Source organism: Rhinatrema bivittatum, chromosome 3, assembly GCF_901001135.1.
Source record: "Rhinatrema bivittatum chromosome 3, aRhiBiv1.1, whole genome shotgun sequence".
In the NCBI taxonomy this organism is placed as follows: domain Eukaryota; kingdom Metazoa; phylum Chordata; class Amphibia; order Gymnophiona; family Rhinatrematidae; genus Rhinatrema; species Rhinatrema bivittatum.
Genome location: NC_042617.1, coordinates 320702255 through 320722256, shown reverse-complemented (window position 1 = coordinate 320722256; position 20002 = coordinate 320702255). Strand labels below are relative to the sequence as shown.

General features: G+C 45.9%; 1 protein-coding gene across 4 annotated transcripts in view; it reads left to right on the top strand.

Moving 5' to 3' along the window:
* AMD1 (adenosylmethionine decarboxylase 1) overlaps positions 1-20002 on the top strand; it is a 131039-nt gene that overhangs the window by 44964 nt on the left and 66073 nt on the right. For all 4 annotated transcript variants that reach the window (XM_029595263.1, XM_029595262.1, XM_029595261.1 and 1 more), the window contains 2 exons: positions 4743-4785; positions 17581-17725. In XM_029595263.1, coding sequence (XP_029451123.1) covers positions 4743-4785; positions 17581-17725 — 188 coding nt within the window. The remainder of the gene's footprint in view (positions 1-4742; positions 4786-17580; positions 17726-20002) is intronic.

Sequence of the window (20002 nt, the reverse complement as noted above, 5' to 3'; positions counted from 1 at the left end):
AAAAGACAAAATTTGATGAAGCATAAAGTTACATTATAACAAGGGAGCAAAAACTGGGGATAGGAAAATAAAGGGGGGAGAACAGAGATAGTATACTATATACAGGTGGGGATGTGGGAGGGAGGCAAGGAGCCAATCTCGTTATGACGCATTAGCGAGTCTTAGTGCTAGTTTAATTACAGTGGAGATGGGAACAGTTCTGAGTCATGCTATTGGACTAGGAACAGGGAAAGGCTCGACCGAAAAGCCATGTCTTGAGTTTCTTTTTAAAAGTTAGGAGACAGGTTTCCTGCCTGAGGTCCGTGGGCATGGAGTTCCAAATGGAGGGACCTATTGTTGAAAAAGCCCGGTCTCTGGTGCACCGCTTTGATAGGGGGAACATGTAAGGATCCTTTGTAGGTTTCCCTTAAGGGTCTGGCTGTAGAGTGAAGTTTGAGAGGGTGTAGCAGGTCAAGAGGCGTCTGAATGTTTTTGTGAATAATTGTAAGTGATTTATGTAGAATCCTAAAGTTTACTGGGAGCCAATGAAGCTCTTTTAATATGGGAGAGATGTGCTCTCTCCGATTAGTATTTGTCAGGATTCTCGCCGCCGCGTTTTGAATCAGCTGGAGGGGTTTTATTGTAGTAGCAGGAAGACCTTGCAAGATGGAGTTGCAGTAATCGACCTTGGAGAACAGGATGGCTTGGAGGACCCATCTGAAATCATGATGGAAGAGAAGCGGCTTGAGTTTTTTGAGTACCTGTAGCTTGTAGAAGCACTCCTTCGTAGTGTGGTTTATAAATTTCTTTAGGCTCAGGTGACTGACTATTATGACTCCAAGGTCTCTTGCGTGGGAAATTTGTGTTGGTGTGTAGCTTTTGGAAGGGACTACCTTCTGGGGTGATGAGCAGGAGTTCTGTCTTGTTAGTGTTAAGCACCAGGTTGAGGCTTGAAAGGTAGAGGTTGATCGTTTGCAAGTGAGAATCCCATATTTTGAGAGCTGAATCCAGTGAATTAGATATGAGGATTAAAATTTGAACGTCGTCTGCATATATGTAGAACTTCAGATTTAATTTTGAGAGTAAATGGCAGAGAGGGAGTAGGTAGATATTGAACAGAGTGGGTGATAATGAGGAGCCTTGGGGGACTCCAAATGGGGAGTTAGTGTGAGGGGATTCTTTGTTGTTTTTTTACCTTGTAGCCTCTGTTGCTAAGGAAAGAGTCGAACCATCTGAGGGCGGATCCTGTGACTCCTATGTCTGATAACCGGTTTATAAGGGTAGTATGATTTACGGTGTGGAAAGCTGCTGAGATATCAAGAGCTAAGAGGAAGGACTGTCCTTTGTCAATGCCAGTGTATAGCTGGTCTAGGAGCGAGATGAGTTTCAGTGTTGTGTTCTTTTCGGAATCCATATTGTGAAGGGTGTAGAATATTATGTTCCTCCAGGTAATGTGAAAGTTTGTTATTTACAATTTTCTCCATGATCTTGGCTACAAACGGCAGATTTGATATGGGACGATAGTTGTTGGGATCATCCGGGTCCAGGTTCGGTTTTTTGAGAATGGGTTTCAGGGTGGCCAATTTGAGAGCGTCCGGGAAGATTCCTTGTGAGAGGGAGCAGTTGATAATATCTGCTAGATGCTTAGAGAGAGATTCTGGTATGAGAATCAAGGGTTTGGATGGGATTTGGTCTAGAGGGTGAGAAGAGGGTTTCATTCTTTTTATCAGGGTTTCCACCTCTATAGCGTAGGTGGGATCAAAGGATTCCAAACCAAACATCTAGGTTCGGGGGAAGGGGGGATCTGGAGGCAGCATGTTAGGGTTAGTAGGTAATCTAGCCAGGGTATTGGAGATTTTGTTCTGGAAGAATAAGGCCAGATCATTGGCTCTCGATTGGGCTAGGTCATCGGGGATTGTAGGGGGGGGGGGGGGGGGCAGTCTTGGTGAGTTCCAAAACATACGAGAAGAGAGCCTTTGCGTCGAAGATCATATCATATGGATACGGTGGGCGTAGAAATTCCTTTTTGTTCATAGCGTTGCAGTTCTGTATTGGTGGAAAGCGGCTTTGTATGAGGTTAGGGAGTGAGGGTTGGGGTCCTTCCACCATTCCTTTTCTTTCGTCTCAGGCCTTGCTTTTGGGCACGGAGTCCTTTGAGAACCATGGCTGCTTGTTTTGAGAGGGGTTAAAAGTTTTTGTCGACAGTGGGCATAAGTTGTTGGCGATAGATTCTGTGATGTTTTGCCAAGAGAGGAAGGCTGCATTGGGGTTTGATAGATCCAGGTTAGTAAGTTCTTTGATCAGCGAGTTGCTGAGGGCTTCTGATGGGCAGGGTTTCCTATAGTGGAGGGTGGAGAACTGAGGGGGTGCAGACAATCTTGTCATCGATCTGAGGGTGGAGGAGATCAAGAAATGGTCTGACCATGGGACCGGGAGGCAAAGAGGGGTGAGGCTGGTGTTTGTGAAGGTCGAGAGTGTGACCTGCTTTATGTGTGGGTTGGTTGACGAGTTGTTTGAAGCCCATGTCCGAAAGGGAGGATAAAAAGGCTTCGCAGTTGGAAGATTGAGGCTTGGTGTCTATGTGGATGTTTCCTGGATGTGATAAGATATACTTATCACATCCAGGAAACCTTCAACCAGATGCAACTATGCAGGGAGATGGCATTCCTATGCTACATGGTGCAAACCATGGAAGCTAGATCCATTCTCCTCTACCGCCATACATCTACTGGAGTACCTCCATACTCTTTACCAAGCTGGTCTGGCTACCATGTCAGTTTGAGTGCATATCGGTGCTATTGCGACTTCATCACCCTCACAATGGCCTTCCCATTTCTAATCATCCTTTGATCTCCAGATTCATGCGGGGCATGCTTCATCTCCGACCGGTGACGAAGCCACCTGTACCCTGGGATCTAAACATTATCCTGGAACAGCTCATGATGTCTCCTTTCGAGCCTTTGCACATGCCACTTAAAACCTCACATGGAAAACAGTATTCTGGTGGCCATCACATCAGCTAGGAGTGAGTGAATTGCAAGCCTTGGTTCACTACCCTCCTTACTTAGTTTTTCCACAACAAGGTTACCCTTCGACCTCATCCCACCTTCCTTCCCAAGGTGGTCTCTGCTTTTCATCTGAATCAGACTATCACTCTACCAATCTTCATGCCAAAGCCTCATCACAATGAGCGAGACCGGCTCCTGTAGTCGCTAGACTGTAAACTAGCTCTGGCTTACTATAAAAAGAGAACGGTCTCCTTCCAGACCTTCTCAGCTCTTCCTTTCCTTTAACCCAAACAACCCTGGTCAATCTAAGAGGACCATTGCCAGTTGGTTATCACAATGCATTCAGTTCTGTTATAACAAGTGTTCAATAAAACTCGACAAGAAACCTCTGGCGCATCAGGTACGCACCACAGCAGCATCAGTTGCCCACTTGAGACAAGTTCCTTTACTGGACATGTGCAAAGCAGCTACTTGGTCCTCCATTCATACCTTCACAGCACACTATTGTCTTCAACAACAAACGGCCTCTGATGCGGTGCTTGGCTCAGCAGTCTTGTCAACCTTTCAAAATCGTTGAGACAGTCTAATTTTCCTAAGGGGGTTGTCCTAACTTTCTAAAAGACATACTACGTGGACACAACCTGGAAGCTTGGGACTCCCAAACAGCATGGCTAATTCAGCCCTGCTATCAATGGAGAAAAAGCAAGTTTGCGTACCGTAAATGGTGTTTCCGTAAATAGCAGGATGAATTAGCCATGCAATCCTACCCTCCTTCCTAGACAGTCGCACAAAGGACAGTTAAATTGTTACTTCTTGCTTGGCTACAAAGAGACTGAGGGAAAATGGAGGTTTGCGCAGGAAGATGACCCCGCAGCCGCACAGTCAAAGCTCTGACTTACTGAGGGAAACTCCGCTTAGTCCCTGTTGTGTGCACGCTCCCAGATAGCATGGCTAATTCATCCTGCTATCTATGGAAACACTGTTTACGGTAAGGAAACTTGTTTTTTTTTTTTTTTAAATCAGGGTCATGAGAAAAATATTTTCATTATAATTCTGTTACAAAACTGAAGAGGGACCCCAAGTGGACACATGGTATAGGGCATGCTGAGCATGCCAAGTTAAAGTTGTGGAAACTTTGACAAGTTTTCCATGCCAGGCTCCATCTGATGTCACCCATGTGAGGACTAACATGCTGCTGTCTTTGGGGAACACATTACAGGTAAGCTATATGCTGTGGGGTGAAAAGGGGAGATAAGGTAATGATGGCAGGGGGTAGAGAAGAGGGAAGGGAGATGGAAGGTGGTGATGCCAGGGGAGAGAGGAAAGATGCTAGGGGGAGGGTAGAGAAGGTATTTGTGCCATAGGAGGGAAAGTGAAGTTGATGCCAGAGGGGAGAGGGAAAGAAAGATGTGATACTTGGGGGATGTTGGAAAGTAGTGATGCCAGGGGTTGAAGGGAAGAGAAAGCAATGGTACTAGGGGGTTGGAGAGGAAAGGGAGGGTGATGCCAGGAGTTAGAGGGTGAGGATTGTGTGAAAAGGAAGCTGGTGATGGTGGTATTGCTTGGGGAGGGAAGATAAGGTAATGATGCCTGCAGTGAGAGGGAAGGGACAAAAAGTGATTATGGTGAATGTCATTGTGTTTCATGATAGTGAACCCTGTGCTAGTATGCTATGACACACGGTTCGGAATAAATGTGGTAATGTTCAGAATAGTGTCTCTAGAAATCCTAATGTCTGTTTTTTCTCCGAAATAGATGGAGCAGCTTATTGCATGGGACGCATGAATTCTGACTGCTGGTAAGTTGTTTTTATTAGAAAAATACTTTTCTATCTAGTTCATTTATAGATCATAATAACTTTTGGATCAATAATTGTAGTACTATAGTACTACTTTCCTGCCCGGTTGCACATGCAGACTCTCTCTCCTACCAGGCTCTACAGTCTGTGTCTAGGCCCATCGGGGCCTGAGCCATAGAGCCCTTATCGCATCCCACTCACCGGACCCCTACACAGGAACCCACCAATCTCGGACCGCCCTCCTTGACGCATTAATTCCAGCCCAGGCAAGCTCTACTTAAAACGCTCTGGCCTGCGGCGTCGCACACCAAAGGAGCACGACTAAGGGGCCTGCCCCTTAGTGTTCCCTTTGTATTTGCCTTGTATTTACCTCTGTACTCCCTCCCCCCCTTTTATACTTTATCCCCCTCTGTCCAATACACTCTGCATTTCTTTAATCTCCTCAATTGTTCCTCACTCCCCTCTGTTCTGACATGTTGGCATGCCAGATACCAATACTTAAACACTACCACCATAAGCACAATGCACCCATATCCACCCTCTCGTTCCCTACCCCAGATCACTCCTCCCAATCATGCTGACCCCCCTCGCACAACTACTTGGCATTACAGCATTTACCCTGATTCTGTTCAACTCCCAATCCCTATCCAAGAAAACCCCCATTCTCAACTACCTACTCCTCGATGAGAAACCTGACATCTGCACCATAATGGAGACTTGGCTTAGAGATACTGATTCAGTCCTAAATCAACTCCCCACTCACGTGTATATCTTTTCTATTCCCAGCCAGAAAAAAAGAGGTGGTGGCCGCCTCGCTGCTAAAAAAAAAAAAAAAAAAAAAAAGACCTTAAGCTGACACATTTGGGCAACCTCCCTCCCAAATTTGAAATAGGGCTCTTTAAATCGACTCAGCTACAAATGTCTTGTCTATACTACCTCAGGTACCTTAGACGCAAATGCTTCCCCCCTCATTGAATTCATCGCTGCCAATATCTCACTTGACATACCAGCCATCATCCTAGGAGATTTTAATCTCCATATTGACACCCTTCCACTCTCCCCCCACCTGCAAATCCCTCCTAACCTTTACTTTAAGGCCATGGGCTTCCAACAGATTATATCAAATCCCACTCACAAAGCAGGACACTCCCTTGACTTAATTTTCATCAATTCCCTACTCCTCCTAGACTCTCCCACATATGCACCAGTACCCTGGTCTGACCACTTCCTCATTAAAGCTAATTGCTCCATAAAAAAAGCACTCACTTGTGCCAGGACAAAAACAACCATCCAATTTAGAAAACCTTGCCCTAGAGATGACCTTATAGACTATTTCACTGACTATCTCAACAAGTTAGACCTAACTGATCCTGAATCTATGCTTTCTTCCTGGAATCTCATTACCAACAATATTTCTAATTATGCACAGTAAATACAAAAGTAATAGGGATGTGAATCGTTTTCCATATCGTCTTAACGATAGAAATCGTGTGGCAGGGCAAGAAAATCGTCTTAGGCACGATTTTTTAGTTAAAAATCGTTAAAAATCGTTTTTTCCGATTAGTGCGCACTAACTCGAGTTAGTGCGCACTAACGGGAGTTAGTGCGCACTAACTGAAAATGATACAATTTGACACTTTTCAGGTCAGTTAAGGTCAGTTTAGGAATGAATATGTATTCCTATTGGCTGCCCTCTTATTTATTCATGTTACCAAGTTTCCTACTGATAGTATATGGGGGATGGGAAATGGAAACAGTTGGTAGCTTGACAAAACAAGTAATGTGATCAGTCAATGTGACTAGAACTTGTGCCCTAACCCTGATACCAGGGGTATTGTGATCTTCCTGCACACAGTGCCCTATCCCTATTAATACCAGGAGTGTTGTGATCTTCCTGCACACAGTGCCCTATCCCTAATACCAGGGGTGTTGTGATCTTCCTGCACACAGTGCCCTATTCCTGATACTGGGGGTGTTGTGATCTTCCTGCACACAGTGCCCTATTCCTGATACCGGGGGTGTTGTGATCTTCTTGCACACATCCCGATATCAGGGATAGGGCACTGCATGCAGGAAGATCACAACACTCCTGGTATTAATAGGGATAGGGCACTGCATGCAGGAAGATCACAACACTCCTGGTATTAATAGGGATAGGGCACTGCATGCAGGAAGATCACAACACCCCTGGTATCAGGGATAGGGCACTGTGTGCAGGAAGATCACAATACCCCGGAGGAGTGAGGGTCAGGCAGCTCCCCCCTGTCTGTGAAGCCAGCCTCTCACTAGTAATGCAGGGAGGGAGCTGTCTCAGACTTCACCATCCTCCCCCCCCCCCCTTACCCACACACCATTCACTAGCTGGGACATGGGGGAAGTCAGGAGTGAGGGTCAGGCAGCTCCCCCCTGTCTGTGAAGCCAGCCTCTCACTAGTAATGCAGGGAGGGAGCTGTCTCAGACTTCACCATCCACCCCCCCCCTCACCCACACACCATTCACTAGCTGGGACATGGGGGAAGTCAGGAGTGAGGGACAGGCAGCTCCCCCCTGTCTGTGAAGCCAGCCTCTCACTAGTAATGCAGGGAGGGAGCTGTCTCAGACTTCACCATCCTCCCCCCCCCCCCCCTCACCCACACACCATTCACTAGCTGGGACATGGGGGAAGTCAGGAGTGAGGGTCAGGCAGCTCCCCCCTGTCTGCGAAGCCAGCCTCTCACTAGTAATGCAGGGAGGGAGCTGTCTCAGACTTCACCATCCTCCCCCCCCTCACCCACACACCATTCACTAGCTGGGACATGGGGGAAGTCAGGAGTGAGGGTCAGGCAGCTCCCCCTTGTCTGTGAAGCCAGCCTCTCACTAGTAATGCAGGGAGGGAGCTGTCTCAGACTGGTATCAGGGTTAGGGCACTGTGTGCAGGAAGATCACAACACTCCTGGTATTAATAGGGATAGGGCACTGTAAGAGATGACTGTAGTAGATTGAATAAAGATCTGATGCTTCTGCTCTCCTCACACCAAACAAAAACAACACACAAGCAGAGAAGCCCTTCTTTCAAAGCTGAGCTAGTGAGTTAAGTAGGAGGAAAAGTAAACATACTGGTGCCAGTGTGGCTACTTAAAAAATACACTTACCAACAATCAATTACATATATTTGAACTGTGTACAGTTCCAGCCAGGACCACCTTTCTAAAATGCACAGTGATTGGCAAATTCAACATGCACTAGCATTTCAGGTGCCTGCTAACAAAAATAATAAACAAACAAGTTCTAGTCACGTGAGTGCTGATCATTACATTACTTTTTTTGTCAAACTTCCAACTGTTTCCATTTCACATCCCCCCAACCATATTGGTAACATCAATAGATAAGAGCACAGCCAGCCAATAGGAATACATACATACATATTCATTCCTAAGTGACCTTTACTGACCTGGGAAGTGTGAACACTTTGTTTCATTTTCTGTTGGTGTTCGTTAGTTTCCAGTTCCATTTCCCATCCCCCCAACCATCACCTCAGTGGTAACCTTGGTAATATCAATAGATAAGAGGGCAGCCAGCCAATAGGAACACATATTCATTCCTAACTGACCTTCAGTGACCTGGAAAGTGTTTATTTGTATCATTTTCAGTTAGTGCGCACTAAATCGAGTTAGTGCGCACTAAATCGAGTTAGTGCGCACTAAATCGAGTTAGTGCGCACTAACTCGAGTTAGTGCGCACTAACACGATTTAACGATTTTTAACAATAAATCGTTAGAATTTCTATTGTATCGTGTTCTATAACGATTTAAGACGATATAAACATTATCGGACGATAATTTTAATCGTTGAAAAACGATTCACATCCCTAAAAAGTAATAGATCCCTTAGTAAATACAAAAAAACCATGGTATACTCCCGAATTAAAAATGTTAAAGCACCACCTCAGAACACAAGAAAAGAAATGGCATAAAGATCCCTCCCCAACCCAATTAGCGAGGTACAGAACTCTCCTCCACACATACTGTGAAAACACTCTTAAAACTAAACGGGACTTTATGCCCAGAGAATACATAACATACAATTTAATCCCAAAGCCCTTTTTTCATTTGTCTCTGACCTCAAGAAAATTTCACTAAACCCATACCTTGCAAGCATGCTGAAACCAAATGTAATGAACTTGCGCTTTATTTCCATGATAACCAATCCCACAACTCGTTTTCCCATCTCTTCATCACCTGGCAAAGCACAATGCTAATTTTCATACTTTCGAGACCACAGCAGCCACTGAGATTTTCTATACTAAGGAAAGTGAGACTGCCATACACCCATCAGACACAATCCCCACCAAAGCCCTCCTATCCATCCCTAACACTATCTTGCAACCTGTAGCTGATATTGTCAATAAATCTATGGCTTTTGTAACTGTTCCTAACCCTCTTAAACAAGTTATTGTTAAGCCTATACTTAAGAAACTGAAACTTGACCCACTAGAATTGGCAAACTACCGCCCCATATCTAATTTACCATTCATAGCAAAAATTCTTGAAAAGACTCTCAACCGTCAATTAACTGACTACTTGGAACAGCAACACCTTCTTTTCCCATCCCAACACGGTTTCCGTAAACACCTTAGCACGGAAACACTCTTGACCTCCATGTCTGATTACATACTCAAAGGCCTTGACAGGGGCCAATCATACATCTTAGCTTTACTAGACATATCTGCAGCCTTTGATACCATCAGCCACAGTATTCTAATCGACAGGTTATCAGGAATCCCACTCCTCTGGTTCAAATCCTATCTCAGTAATAGGCAATTTAAAGTCAAAATAGGAAACCACGAATCCAGGGCAATCAACTTAACCCGCGGTGTACCGCAAGGCTCCTCACTATCTTCCACACTCTTTAACATTTACCTAAGGCCCCTCTGCCGCCTCCTCTCTGATCTCAATCTCCCTTATTTCATATACGCTGACTATGTGCAAATTCTCATACCCTTCACCCAAACTATTCCCCACACTCTTAAAATTTGGGAAACTGCCCTTTCCTCCATCACCCTCCTTACGAAACTTAACCTTGCCTTAAACACCTCGAAAACAGAGCTCATGATTATTGCACCCAATCACTACAATCTCACCCATCCCCTAGCTTCCCACCCTCCCCCTCTTTCTCCCAACACGTACAGGATCTAGGAGTCACCCTAGACCCACAATTTAACTTAAAAAAAATTCATCAACTCTACCCTAAGAGAATGCTATTTCAAGCTGCATACTCTAAAAATTAAAAAAAAGCATCTTCTGCACCTAAACGATTTCAGAGCAGTTCTACGGTCCCTCAGCCTATCTAAACTAGACTACTCTAATGCCCTACTCTTGAGCCTTCCCAAAAACTCCATTGCCCCACTGCAATTACTACAAACTGCTGCTGCGCGTATACTCACTGGTACCCGTAGAAAAGAGCACATTACCCCCATTCTCCGTTAACTTCACTGGCTCCCCATCATCTCCAGAATCCACTTTAAAATACTCACTCATACACAAAGCCAACCACAACCCTAGCTTACACTTGTTCAACAACAACTCCTTACAGTTTCATTCCTCCACTAGACCTACTATTATCCCAGGACAAGCAGGATGCTAGTCCTCACATATGGGTAACGTCACTGACAGAGCCCTATCCTGGAAAACTTTGTCAAAGTTTCTAGAAACCTTTGACTGGCATCCTGAGCATGCCCAGCATGCCATGATCCCTCGAGCCACAGGGGTCTCCCTTCAGTCTTTTTTCCATGAAGCCGTTAGCCTCGCGGTTCTAGGAGTTCTATGTGGTGAATTTTACCCTACAAAAAAGTTTATCAAAACTCAGAAAAAACTTTCGACCCCCATAGGGGTCTCCCTTTTTTCCATCGCGGTAAGTCTTAAGTTTTTCCATCTGTTCCAAAACCGTTTAACAGTGCCTGAATGTCAACGGCTGTCTGACTCTCATAATGGCTACGGGTTTCAAAAAGTGCCCGAATTGTTGCCGCACCATGTCCATTATGGATGTGCCGAGATGACGCCGAAAGGCAGAAGATTACGGATGGAGAAAATGGAGCATTTGTTCCATCTCCAATTAATGCCTTCGACATTGACATCCACACAGTAGTCTTTGGCTGGAGTGATTAGGAAGGTCATACTCAAAAAAACTGAGACCGGATGAACAGGTGATCAGCCGTCACCAACCCCTTCAAAGTCTTCAATAAAATCGACGTCTGTCATCGAGAAGGGCATCGAGCACAGGCAGAAGCATTGGCATCGGAGGCCTCACGATCCAATAACCAGAGTTCCATCGGATCCCGAATCAGCACCGAAGAAACCTCGCAGAGAAGACGCTCCACAGAGGCCTTCCACTCCAAGGCGATCCCCACCGATATCAGTGCCGGGAACCGTACCTCCACAGGGCCCTGCGGAGGTACCGGTATCGCCTTCATTGCCTCCCCCCCATAGCTGCTCTGGTCTCACCAGCTATGCGGACGGAACAAGATGGTTGCATCTCTAACCGCCTGGCGGGATGTGCTCCTCGATATGCCTCTGCCAGCAGAATCTGCCATCAAGGCCAGCACAATTGCCGGCACCGGTTCCACTTCCATCACTGGTGCCCATACCAATGCCATTACAGACTCCATCGCCGGTTCCATAGATGCCGGATATATCCTTTTTTGCACCAATTTTAGCAAAATTGCATACTCATCGGTGCCATCCTGGTAAAATCTCCAGAGTTACCGATGCCAGCACCGAGGGAAGAGGACATAGCAAAGGAAGTACCGATGCCTGAACCACTCCCAGGCCCATCGGGAATTACACGTCCATGTCCAGCGTTTTCTCCACTGTTTCCGTCGAAACCCCTGGAAAAACCATTGCCAACTGTACCCATTCCATCGACACCTCCTTGTCCACATACACTGGATACCTGGGATGATCCCAATACCGATACTTCTTCAGAGGAAGTCCTCTCAGAACCTTCTCCTTCAGAGGAAAGAAGGAAATCCCCTCCAGAGGACCTTTCCTTTTCAAATTTCATCAAGGATATGGCTGACACATCTCCTTCCAGCTTGAATCTGAAGAGGACACCAGACAAAACTCTGGAAGTGTTACAGTTCATGGACCCACCTAAAGAGTTGTTAGCAATTCCAGTTCACGAAGTCCTTGTTTATTTCCAACACAGACTATTGGAGCATCCCTGCACCATACTGTGAATAAAAGGACTGATGCTACATATCTAGTCCAACACATCCCAGGCTTCCAAAAGACTCAATTACCTCATCAATCAGTAGTAGTAGTCATCTCAAAAGAAATCCAAACGAATAAAGCCTCATTCATCTAATCCACCGGGTAAGGACAATAGATTCTTGGATAACATAGGCAGGAAAATGTTTCGAGGATCCATGTTAGTTTCCAGAATTGCGTCCTACCAGCTATATATGACGCAATATCAGCGTAATTTATGGAAACAAATTCAAGAACTCTCTGAAACACTCCCCCAGCCATTCCAAAATTCTTTCACTTCCATAATACATAAGAGCTGGGAAACACGAAGTTCGTGCAGCTTACGACAGAAGAGACTGCATCCCACCACTTTTCGGTGGTGGGAAAAGTAATGGAGTCACTGTTGAAAGCGAGAATAGTGAACTACCTACAGTCGGAAGAATTGATGGACTAGAGGCAGCATGGATTCACCAGGGGAAGATCCTGTCAGACAAATCTGACTTTTTTCACTGGGTAACCAAGGAATTGGATAGAGGAGGAGCACTCGATGTCATCTACTTGGATTTCAGCAAAGCTTTTGATACGGTCCCGCACAGGAGATTGGTGAATAAAATGAGAAGCTTAGGAGTGAGTGCCGAGGTGGCCTGGATTGCAAGCTGGTTGACAGACAGAAGACAATGTGTGATGGTAAATGGAACTCTCTCTAAAGAGAGCAGTTTTAAGCGGTGTACCGCAAGGATCGGTGTTGGGACAGGTCCAGTTCAATATCTTTGTGAGTGACATTGCAGACGGGATAGAAGGTAAGGTTTGTCTTTTTGCGGATGACACTAAGATCTGCAACAGAGTGGACACGCCGGAAGGAGTGGAGAGAATGAGATGGGATTTAAGGAAGCTGGAAGAGTGGTCGAAGATATGGCAGCTGAGATTCAATGCCAAGAAGTGCAGAGTCATGCATATGGGGAATGGAAATCCGAATGAACTGTATTTGATGGGGGGAGAAAGCCTGATGTGCACGGAGCAGGAGAGAGACCTTGGGGTGATAGTGTCTAATCTGAAGTCAGCGAAACAATGTGACAAGGCGATAGCAAAAGCCAGAAGAATGCTGGGCTGCATAGAGAGAGGAATATTGAGTAAGAAAAGGGAAGTGATTATCCCCTTGTACAGGTCCTTGGTGAGGCCTCACCTGGAGTACTGTGTTCAGTTCTGGAAACTCTATCTCCAAAGAGACAGACAAGATGGAGGCGGTCCAGAGAAGAGCAACCAAAAAGGTGGAAGGTCTTCATTGAATAACTTATGAGGAGAGATTGAAGAATCCAAATATGTATACCCTGGAGGAAAGGAGGAACAGAGGTGATGTGATATACAGACTTTCAGATACTTGAAAGGTTTTAATGATCCAAAGACAACAACAAACCTTTTCAGTCTGAAAAAAATCAACAGAACCAGAGGTCATGATTTGAAGCTCCAGGGAGGAAGTCTCAGAACCAATGACAGGAAGTATTTCTTCACGGAGAGGGTGGTGGATGCCTGGAATGCCCTTCCGGAGGAAGTGGTGAAGACCAGAACTGTGAAGAACTTCAAAGGGGTGTGGGATAAACACTGTGGATCCATAAAGTCAAGAGGAAATCAATGAAGAGTGGGTGGCTCGCCAGACTAATGGCTACTGCCTGGAGATATACTCTTAGTCAATAAACATACACACGGTTACTACGACTCCAACATCGCTCTAAGCTTCAACGGCAAGAGGAAATGTGGGAAAAAAGGATTTGCACTCACAAAGCGGGGAGCAGCTGGCTTGTTACGGCGGTTACTACTCCAAACCAAATAAGCCTGATACTTCACTTTCAATGCATATCCAGCCTCCTTTGCCAAGAAGCAGCACAGATTTGGGACTGGGCCCTGGCACATTCAATTCTTCTACGGGCCATTTACCTAGCAGGCATCCACAACATAGTAGCCGATCGCCTAAGTCGTCAGTTCCAACCACACGAGTGGTCCTTGGATCCAACGATAGCAACCAAGATCTTCCAACGTTGGGGTCAACCAACAATAGACCTCTTTGCATCTCACCTGAACTACAAAAGTGAAAAATTACTGCTCTCTCTACTCCGGCAGAAGAACAGCCTACCAAGGACGCCTTTGCTCACCATTGGGACTCAGGCCTGTTATATGCGTATCCATCGATACCGCTCATAACCAAAACTCTAGTGAAGCTACAACAGGACAAAGGGACCATGATATTCATAGCCCCACACTGGCCTCGGCAAGTATGGTTTCCCACATTGCTAGACCTCTGTCAGGGATCCAATTCGCCTGGGAGTAGCTCCCAATCTCATAACTCAGGGTCGGTTGCGCCATCCCAACCTTCAATCCCTGTCCCTGACAGCATGGATGTTGAAAGCTTGATCTTACAACCACTCAACCTTCCAACCACTATATCTCAAGTGCTGATAGCTTCACGTAAACCTTCCACTAAGAATTATTCCTATAAATGGAAACGGTTTACTTTGTGGTGCACTCAAAAGTCTTTAGATCCTTTCACCTGCTGCCCCACTGCCTCTCTACTAGATTACCTATACCATCTTTCAGATTCTGGTCTTAGAACGTCTTCTGTAAGAGTACATTTGAGTGCAATCTCAGCTTATCATGACAAGCTAGGAGACACACCTATTTCTACACAGCCTCTCGTCAGTAAGTTTATGAAAGGTTTAACTCACCTTAAACCTCCACTTCATTCCCCAATCATTCAGTGGGACCTGAACGTAGTATTAACCAGGCTCATGCGTTCCCCATTTGAACCCATAGACACCTGTGACATTAAATTTCTTACATGGAAAACTGTCTTCCTCATAGCCATTACATCGGCTAGGAGAGTCAGTGAACTACAAGCACTTGTCACATACGAACCTTTTACAAAGTTTCTACATGACAGGGTGGTCCTCCGTACTCATCCCAAATTCCTTCCTAAGGTAGTCACGGAATTCCACCTCAATCAATCTGTAGTTTTACCAACATTCTTTCCAAGACCTCACTCTCACCAAGGAGAAAGAGCCTTACATACCTTGGACTGTAAACATGCACTATCTTTCTACTTAAACCGCACTACAGTCCAAAGGAAATCCAGTCAACTATTTGTATCTTATGATCCAAACAAACCAGGTAAAGCAGTGGGTAAACATACTTTGTCAAACTGGCTAGCAGATTGCATACAGTTTTGATATGAGAGCAGGCCTTACTCTTCAAGGGCGAGTAAAAGCACATTCAGTCAGAGCGATGTCAACCTCTGTAGCACACCTTCGCTCTGTACCTATTCTGGACATTTGTAAAGCAGCAACATGGAGTTCTCTTCACACCTTTGCAGCTCACTACTGTTTAGACAAAGAAGGAAGACAAGATTCAGCCTATGGACAATCTGTCTTAAAGAACTTGTTTCCAGTTTAATCCCAACTCCTTCTACATCCAACCTGCTGTAATCTTCGGCTGATTCATTTCAACAACTACTTCACTGTTGCCTCAATACCAAATGAATCAGCCTCTAGCTTGCTAATCACCCATATGTGAGGACTAGCATCCTGCTTGTCCTGGGATAAAGCAAACTTGCTTACCTTGTAATAGGTGTTATCCCAGGACAGCAGGATGTAGTCCTCACGAAACCCACCCGCCACCCCGCGGAGTTGGGTCAGATACGTTTTATTATTTTATTTTTGGCTAACGCTAATTGCTACAAAACAGACTGAAGGGAGACCCCTGTGGCAGGGAATATCATGGCATGCTGGGCATGCTCAGTAGGCACTCTGGTGCCAGTCAAAAGTTTCATAGAAACTTTGAAAGAAGTTTTTCCGTACATAGGGCTCCATTACTGATGTCACCCATATGTGAGGACTACATCCTGCTGTCCTGGGATAACACCTATTACAAGGTAAGCAATTTTGCTTTTTGCCTCTATGGCCAACTGCATTTCAAATTCTCTCTTCGCCTGTCTTATCAATGTTTTACACTTAACTTGACAATGCTTATGTTTTATCCTATTTTCTTCAGATAGATCCTTACTTCCAATTTTTGAAGGATTTTTTTTTGACTAAAATAGCCTTTCACCTCACCTTTTAACCATGACGGTAATCGTTTTGCCTTCCTTCCACCTTTCTTAATGCGTGGAATAGATATGGACTGCGCCTCTAGGATTGTATTTTTAAACAATGTCCAAGCCTGTTGAACACTTAACCTTTGCAGCTGCACCTTTCAGTTTTTTCTATTTTCCTCATTTTATCAAAGTTTCCCTTTTGAAAGTTTAGTGTTAGAGCTGCAGATTTACTTATTGTCCCCCTTCCAGTTATTAGTTTAAATTTGATCATGTTAATGATCACTGTTGCCAAGTGGCCCCACCACGTTACCTCTCACCAAATCCTGTTGGTTCATTGTATGCAATTAAGATTTTAAGAGTTTTTATGAAACTATATAAACTGATATGACTGTCTTGACTATATACCAGTATAGAAATTTTAATTAAATAAATAGCCCATGTGTGAGGACAGCAGGATGTTTTCCTGCAGATAAGCAGGCTGAATTAGCCATGCTGTCTGGTGCCCCCTGGAAGCTCAAGGCAGGAACTTCTAACACTAGCAGAGCTTTGCTGCACGCCTGCCTGCGCAGTGCCTTCCCATGCGATTAGACATCTTCTCAGTTTTTCTTTCCTGCGCACCAATGCTCTTGTATTTTTCCCAATTCTCATCTTTTTTTTCTTCACTTGTGTGAATGCCTCAACAGCACTTTTAAGTGCTACCATGGCTCCAAAAGCCCCAGAGTTTAAATTTTGTCAATGTGGTAAAATTATGACAACTTCAGCTGCACATGCTCAGTAGGGCATGTTTTAAAGTTCTAGAATCTTTGCGATCAAAGTTCCATCCGATGATGTAATCCATATGTGAGGACTACCATCCTGCTGTCCTCTGAGAACACCTGTTGCAACTCTGCTGTACATGCAGGGGCTTCTCCCAGAAGTGGCATCAGAATGCATTAAGTACAGTGCTAGAAGTGAGGATGTTAAGACGGGCAAAAATGTTACCTTACAAGGTTACAGAAGGGAATTAGGTATTTATGCGGGTGCTCATTATGTGATGCATAATTCCATGTATCAGAGAATCACTGTAATTAAAGATCCCCATGTCAGGCATTTGCACCAAATTGTACAGTTTTTTCTGATTAAAATTTCATGCATGAAATGAGGCTTTCAAAACTGCTCTATGTAATTCTATCCCTTAATGTAGTTGTACAGTTCTTCAGCTAAACATCCTCTGCAAACTAAGGTATGAAAAAAATGTTAAGGCTATTAGCCGAGGTCCAGGAATGCTTTAATTTAAAGTTGAGTTCATAAAAAAAAAAAAATTGATACTTGATTGATACTTTTGACTTGTCAAGTTGAAAACTCTTTGTCAAGTTGAAAACTCTGGCTTGTTAGGAGGGATTCTTATTAACTTAAGAGAAAGCTGTAGGTGCTTAAACCCAGAGGATGAGTGCTGGGTGTAGATTGTGTTGGCAGTTCGCTTGCTGATGACTATTTGTCATGATTTAACAGGTACTTGTACACTCTGGACATCTCAGAGACCATGGTCATCAATCAGCCAGATCAGACACTGGAAATTCTAATGAGTGAGCTTGATGCGGATGTTATGGACCAGTTCTACATGAAAGACGGTGTTACTGCAAATGATGTCACTCGTGTAAGACACCTTTTTCACTTTTGCTGTGGGAGGGACGGAGATTTGTTGTAAAAGTTATACTATGTGGACTTGATCACTGCTTTTCACTCTGCTATTGTATTTTTCTCTCACACTTCTGCCATAGGAGTCATGAGCAGAAAATGTACTTCCCTGTACATACCCGGATCAGCCCAGACTGCTAGGTTATGCCTCCCTTCCACCAGATGGAGACAGAGAAAAACTTGAAGGGCACCCTTGTAAGTAGGATGTGCTACCTGCAGCCCCCTTCAGTATTTCTCTGACTCCAGCAGATGAAGGTGCCATAATCTGTGGTCCTGGTTAATTGATTCTATACATAAAGAAAAAAAGAGGGTGACAGGAGTCCTTTAATTTGTCTGGCTGAAACAGTTAAAAACAAAAACCAAAAGAGCCAGGCCTCCTGAGGAGCCCAAGTCATGTTCTCCTCTGTGGTAGGCCTGCCGTGAAGCCTCTCTTTGCTCCTGTGTACCAGGAGCAGCAGCCGGTGAGTGACTGGGGGGTATTTACCGGTGGGCCAGTCCCTCCCCCCAGCCCAGAGACAACTGCAGGTTGTGCTCTGGTGAGGCCAACATGATTCATAGCCCCCCCCCCCCCCCCCCCCAAAAAAAGAGCCTCGGCGTTAGAGCAGCGCTGCTCTCTTTCGGCCTCCCAGGCTCCTGTGCTTCTTTTTTGATGGCCTCCCCTCCTTTACAGCACGGCGATGCTGCGCGCCTCGGCCTACGGGGAGCCGGCAGCGAAGCTCTCCCACGATAGCCTCTGCTCCCGGTGTCTTCCCGGGGCGAGGGCCCGTTGGCAGCGGAAGGGGGAGGCAGGCACATCGGTCCCATGGTGCTGGTATCCTGATGCTGCCTTGTGGTCTCAGCCTGCCCCGCTCCCACAGAATGCAGGAACGATGGCCATTTTAGGGGCTGCCGATGCAGATAGCTCAGCAAGGGGAGGGGATCTCCCTCAGTTATTTCCGCATGATTTTTGCCCCGGGTCTCCCCATGATGTTTTCCACCTTCCCTGCTCCCTTGGGAACCCCCCTTGGGAAAATTTAAAGGGCCAGCCACTTCTTTGGCTGATTTTATTTCTGCTGCATAAGGCATATCTAGCTAGCCTTATGCCAACGGGGGTTCCTGAGCCTCCCCCGGGGCGGCCTGGGGCTGGGCTGTCTCCCGTGCAGGTTCCTAGGCCGGATCCTCCTGAGGTCTCCTGGATTCGGGTGGTCCGGGAAGGGTCCGGTTCCGGGAACCAGGGTGCAGTGCCGCTGGCAGATCTGCTTCAGACAGACGTGAATTGATTCTGAGCATGTGGCTCCGGTGGAAGGGGATGATCTTGGGTCCTTCGACTCTTTCGTAGAGATGGGTTGGAGTCGATGATTCCACATGTCCTAGCGGAGATGGGCATACCGACCGGTCAGATGCTGGCGCCTCAGGATCAGGGCACGGTGGATCCGGTGCTATCTGGCCTTTGTCCCTTGGCTAGGACTTCCTTTTCATCCTATGTTGCTCCAGCTGATGTTTCGGGAGTGGGATATTCTGGAAGCTAGCCTTCGCATAGGCCAAGCTATGGAAAAATTGTACCCGCTGCTGGATGACTCTCGACCTCCTGAAGGTTCCCAATGTGGATGCGGCCGTCTCAGTTGTCTCCAAGCATACAACTATTCTGGTGATTGGTGTGGCTGCCCTTAAGGACCTGCAGGATCGTAAGCTTGAGGTGATTCTCAAGCGTATTTTCGAGGTGTCTGCCCTGGGGGTTCGAGCAGCCGTTTGCAGTAGTTTAATACAGCGTGCGAGTCTCTGGGTACAGCAACTCCTGTGTTCAAGATAGCTCTCCCTGGAGGAGTCTGAGCAGGCTGATCATTTGGAAGTGGTGGTAGCGTATGGGGCGGATGCCTTGTACGATCTCCTTCATACGTCTTCGCGTACTATGGCTTTTGCGGTGTCGGCCCGCAGACTTTTATGGCTCCGTAATTGGTCGGCCGATGTTTCCTCCAAGTCGCAGCTGGGGGCTTTTCCGTTTCGGGGGAAATTCCTTTTTGGAGATGATTTGGAGCAGCTCATTAAGTCCTTGGGGGACAATAAGGTGTACAAGCTCCCGGAAGATTGGCCAAAAGCTTCAAGAGGTTTCGGCCCTTCCTGTTCGCATTATAGGGGAAAGCGCAGTTTTCGCCAGTCTAAACCGGCTCCTTCTGGCCAAAGACAGACGTCCAGAAGATCAGACTTGGTCTCATTCCTTTCATGGCCGTAGACCTGCCCGAGATGGCGGTACTATGGG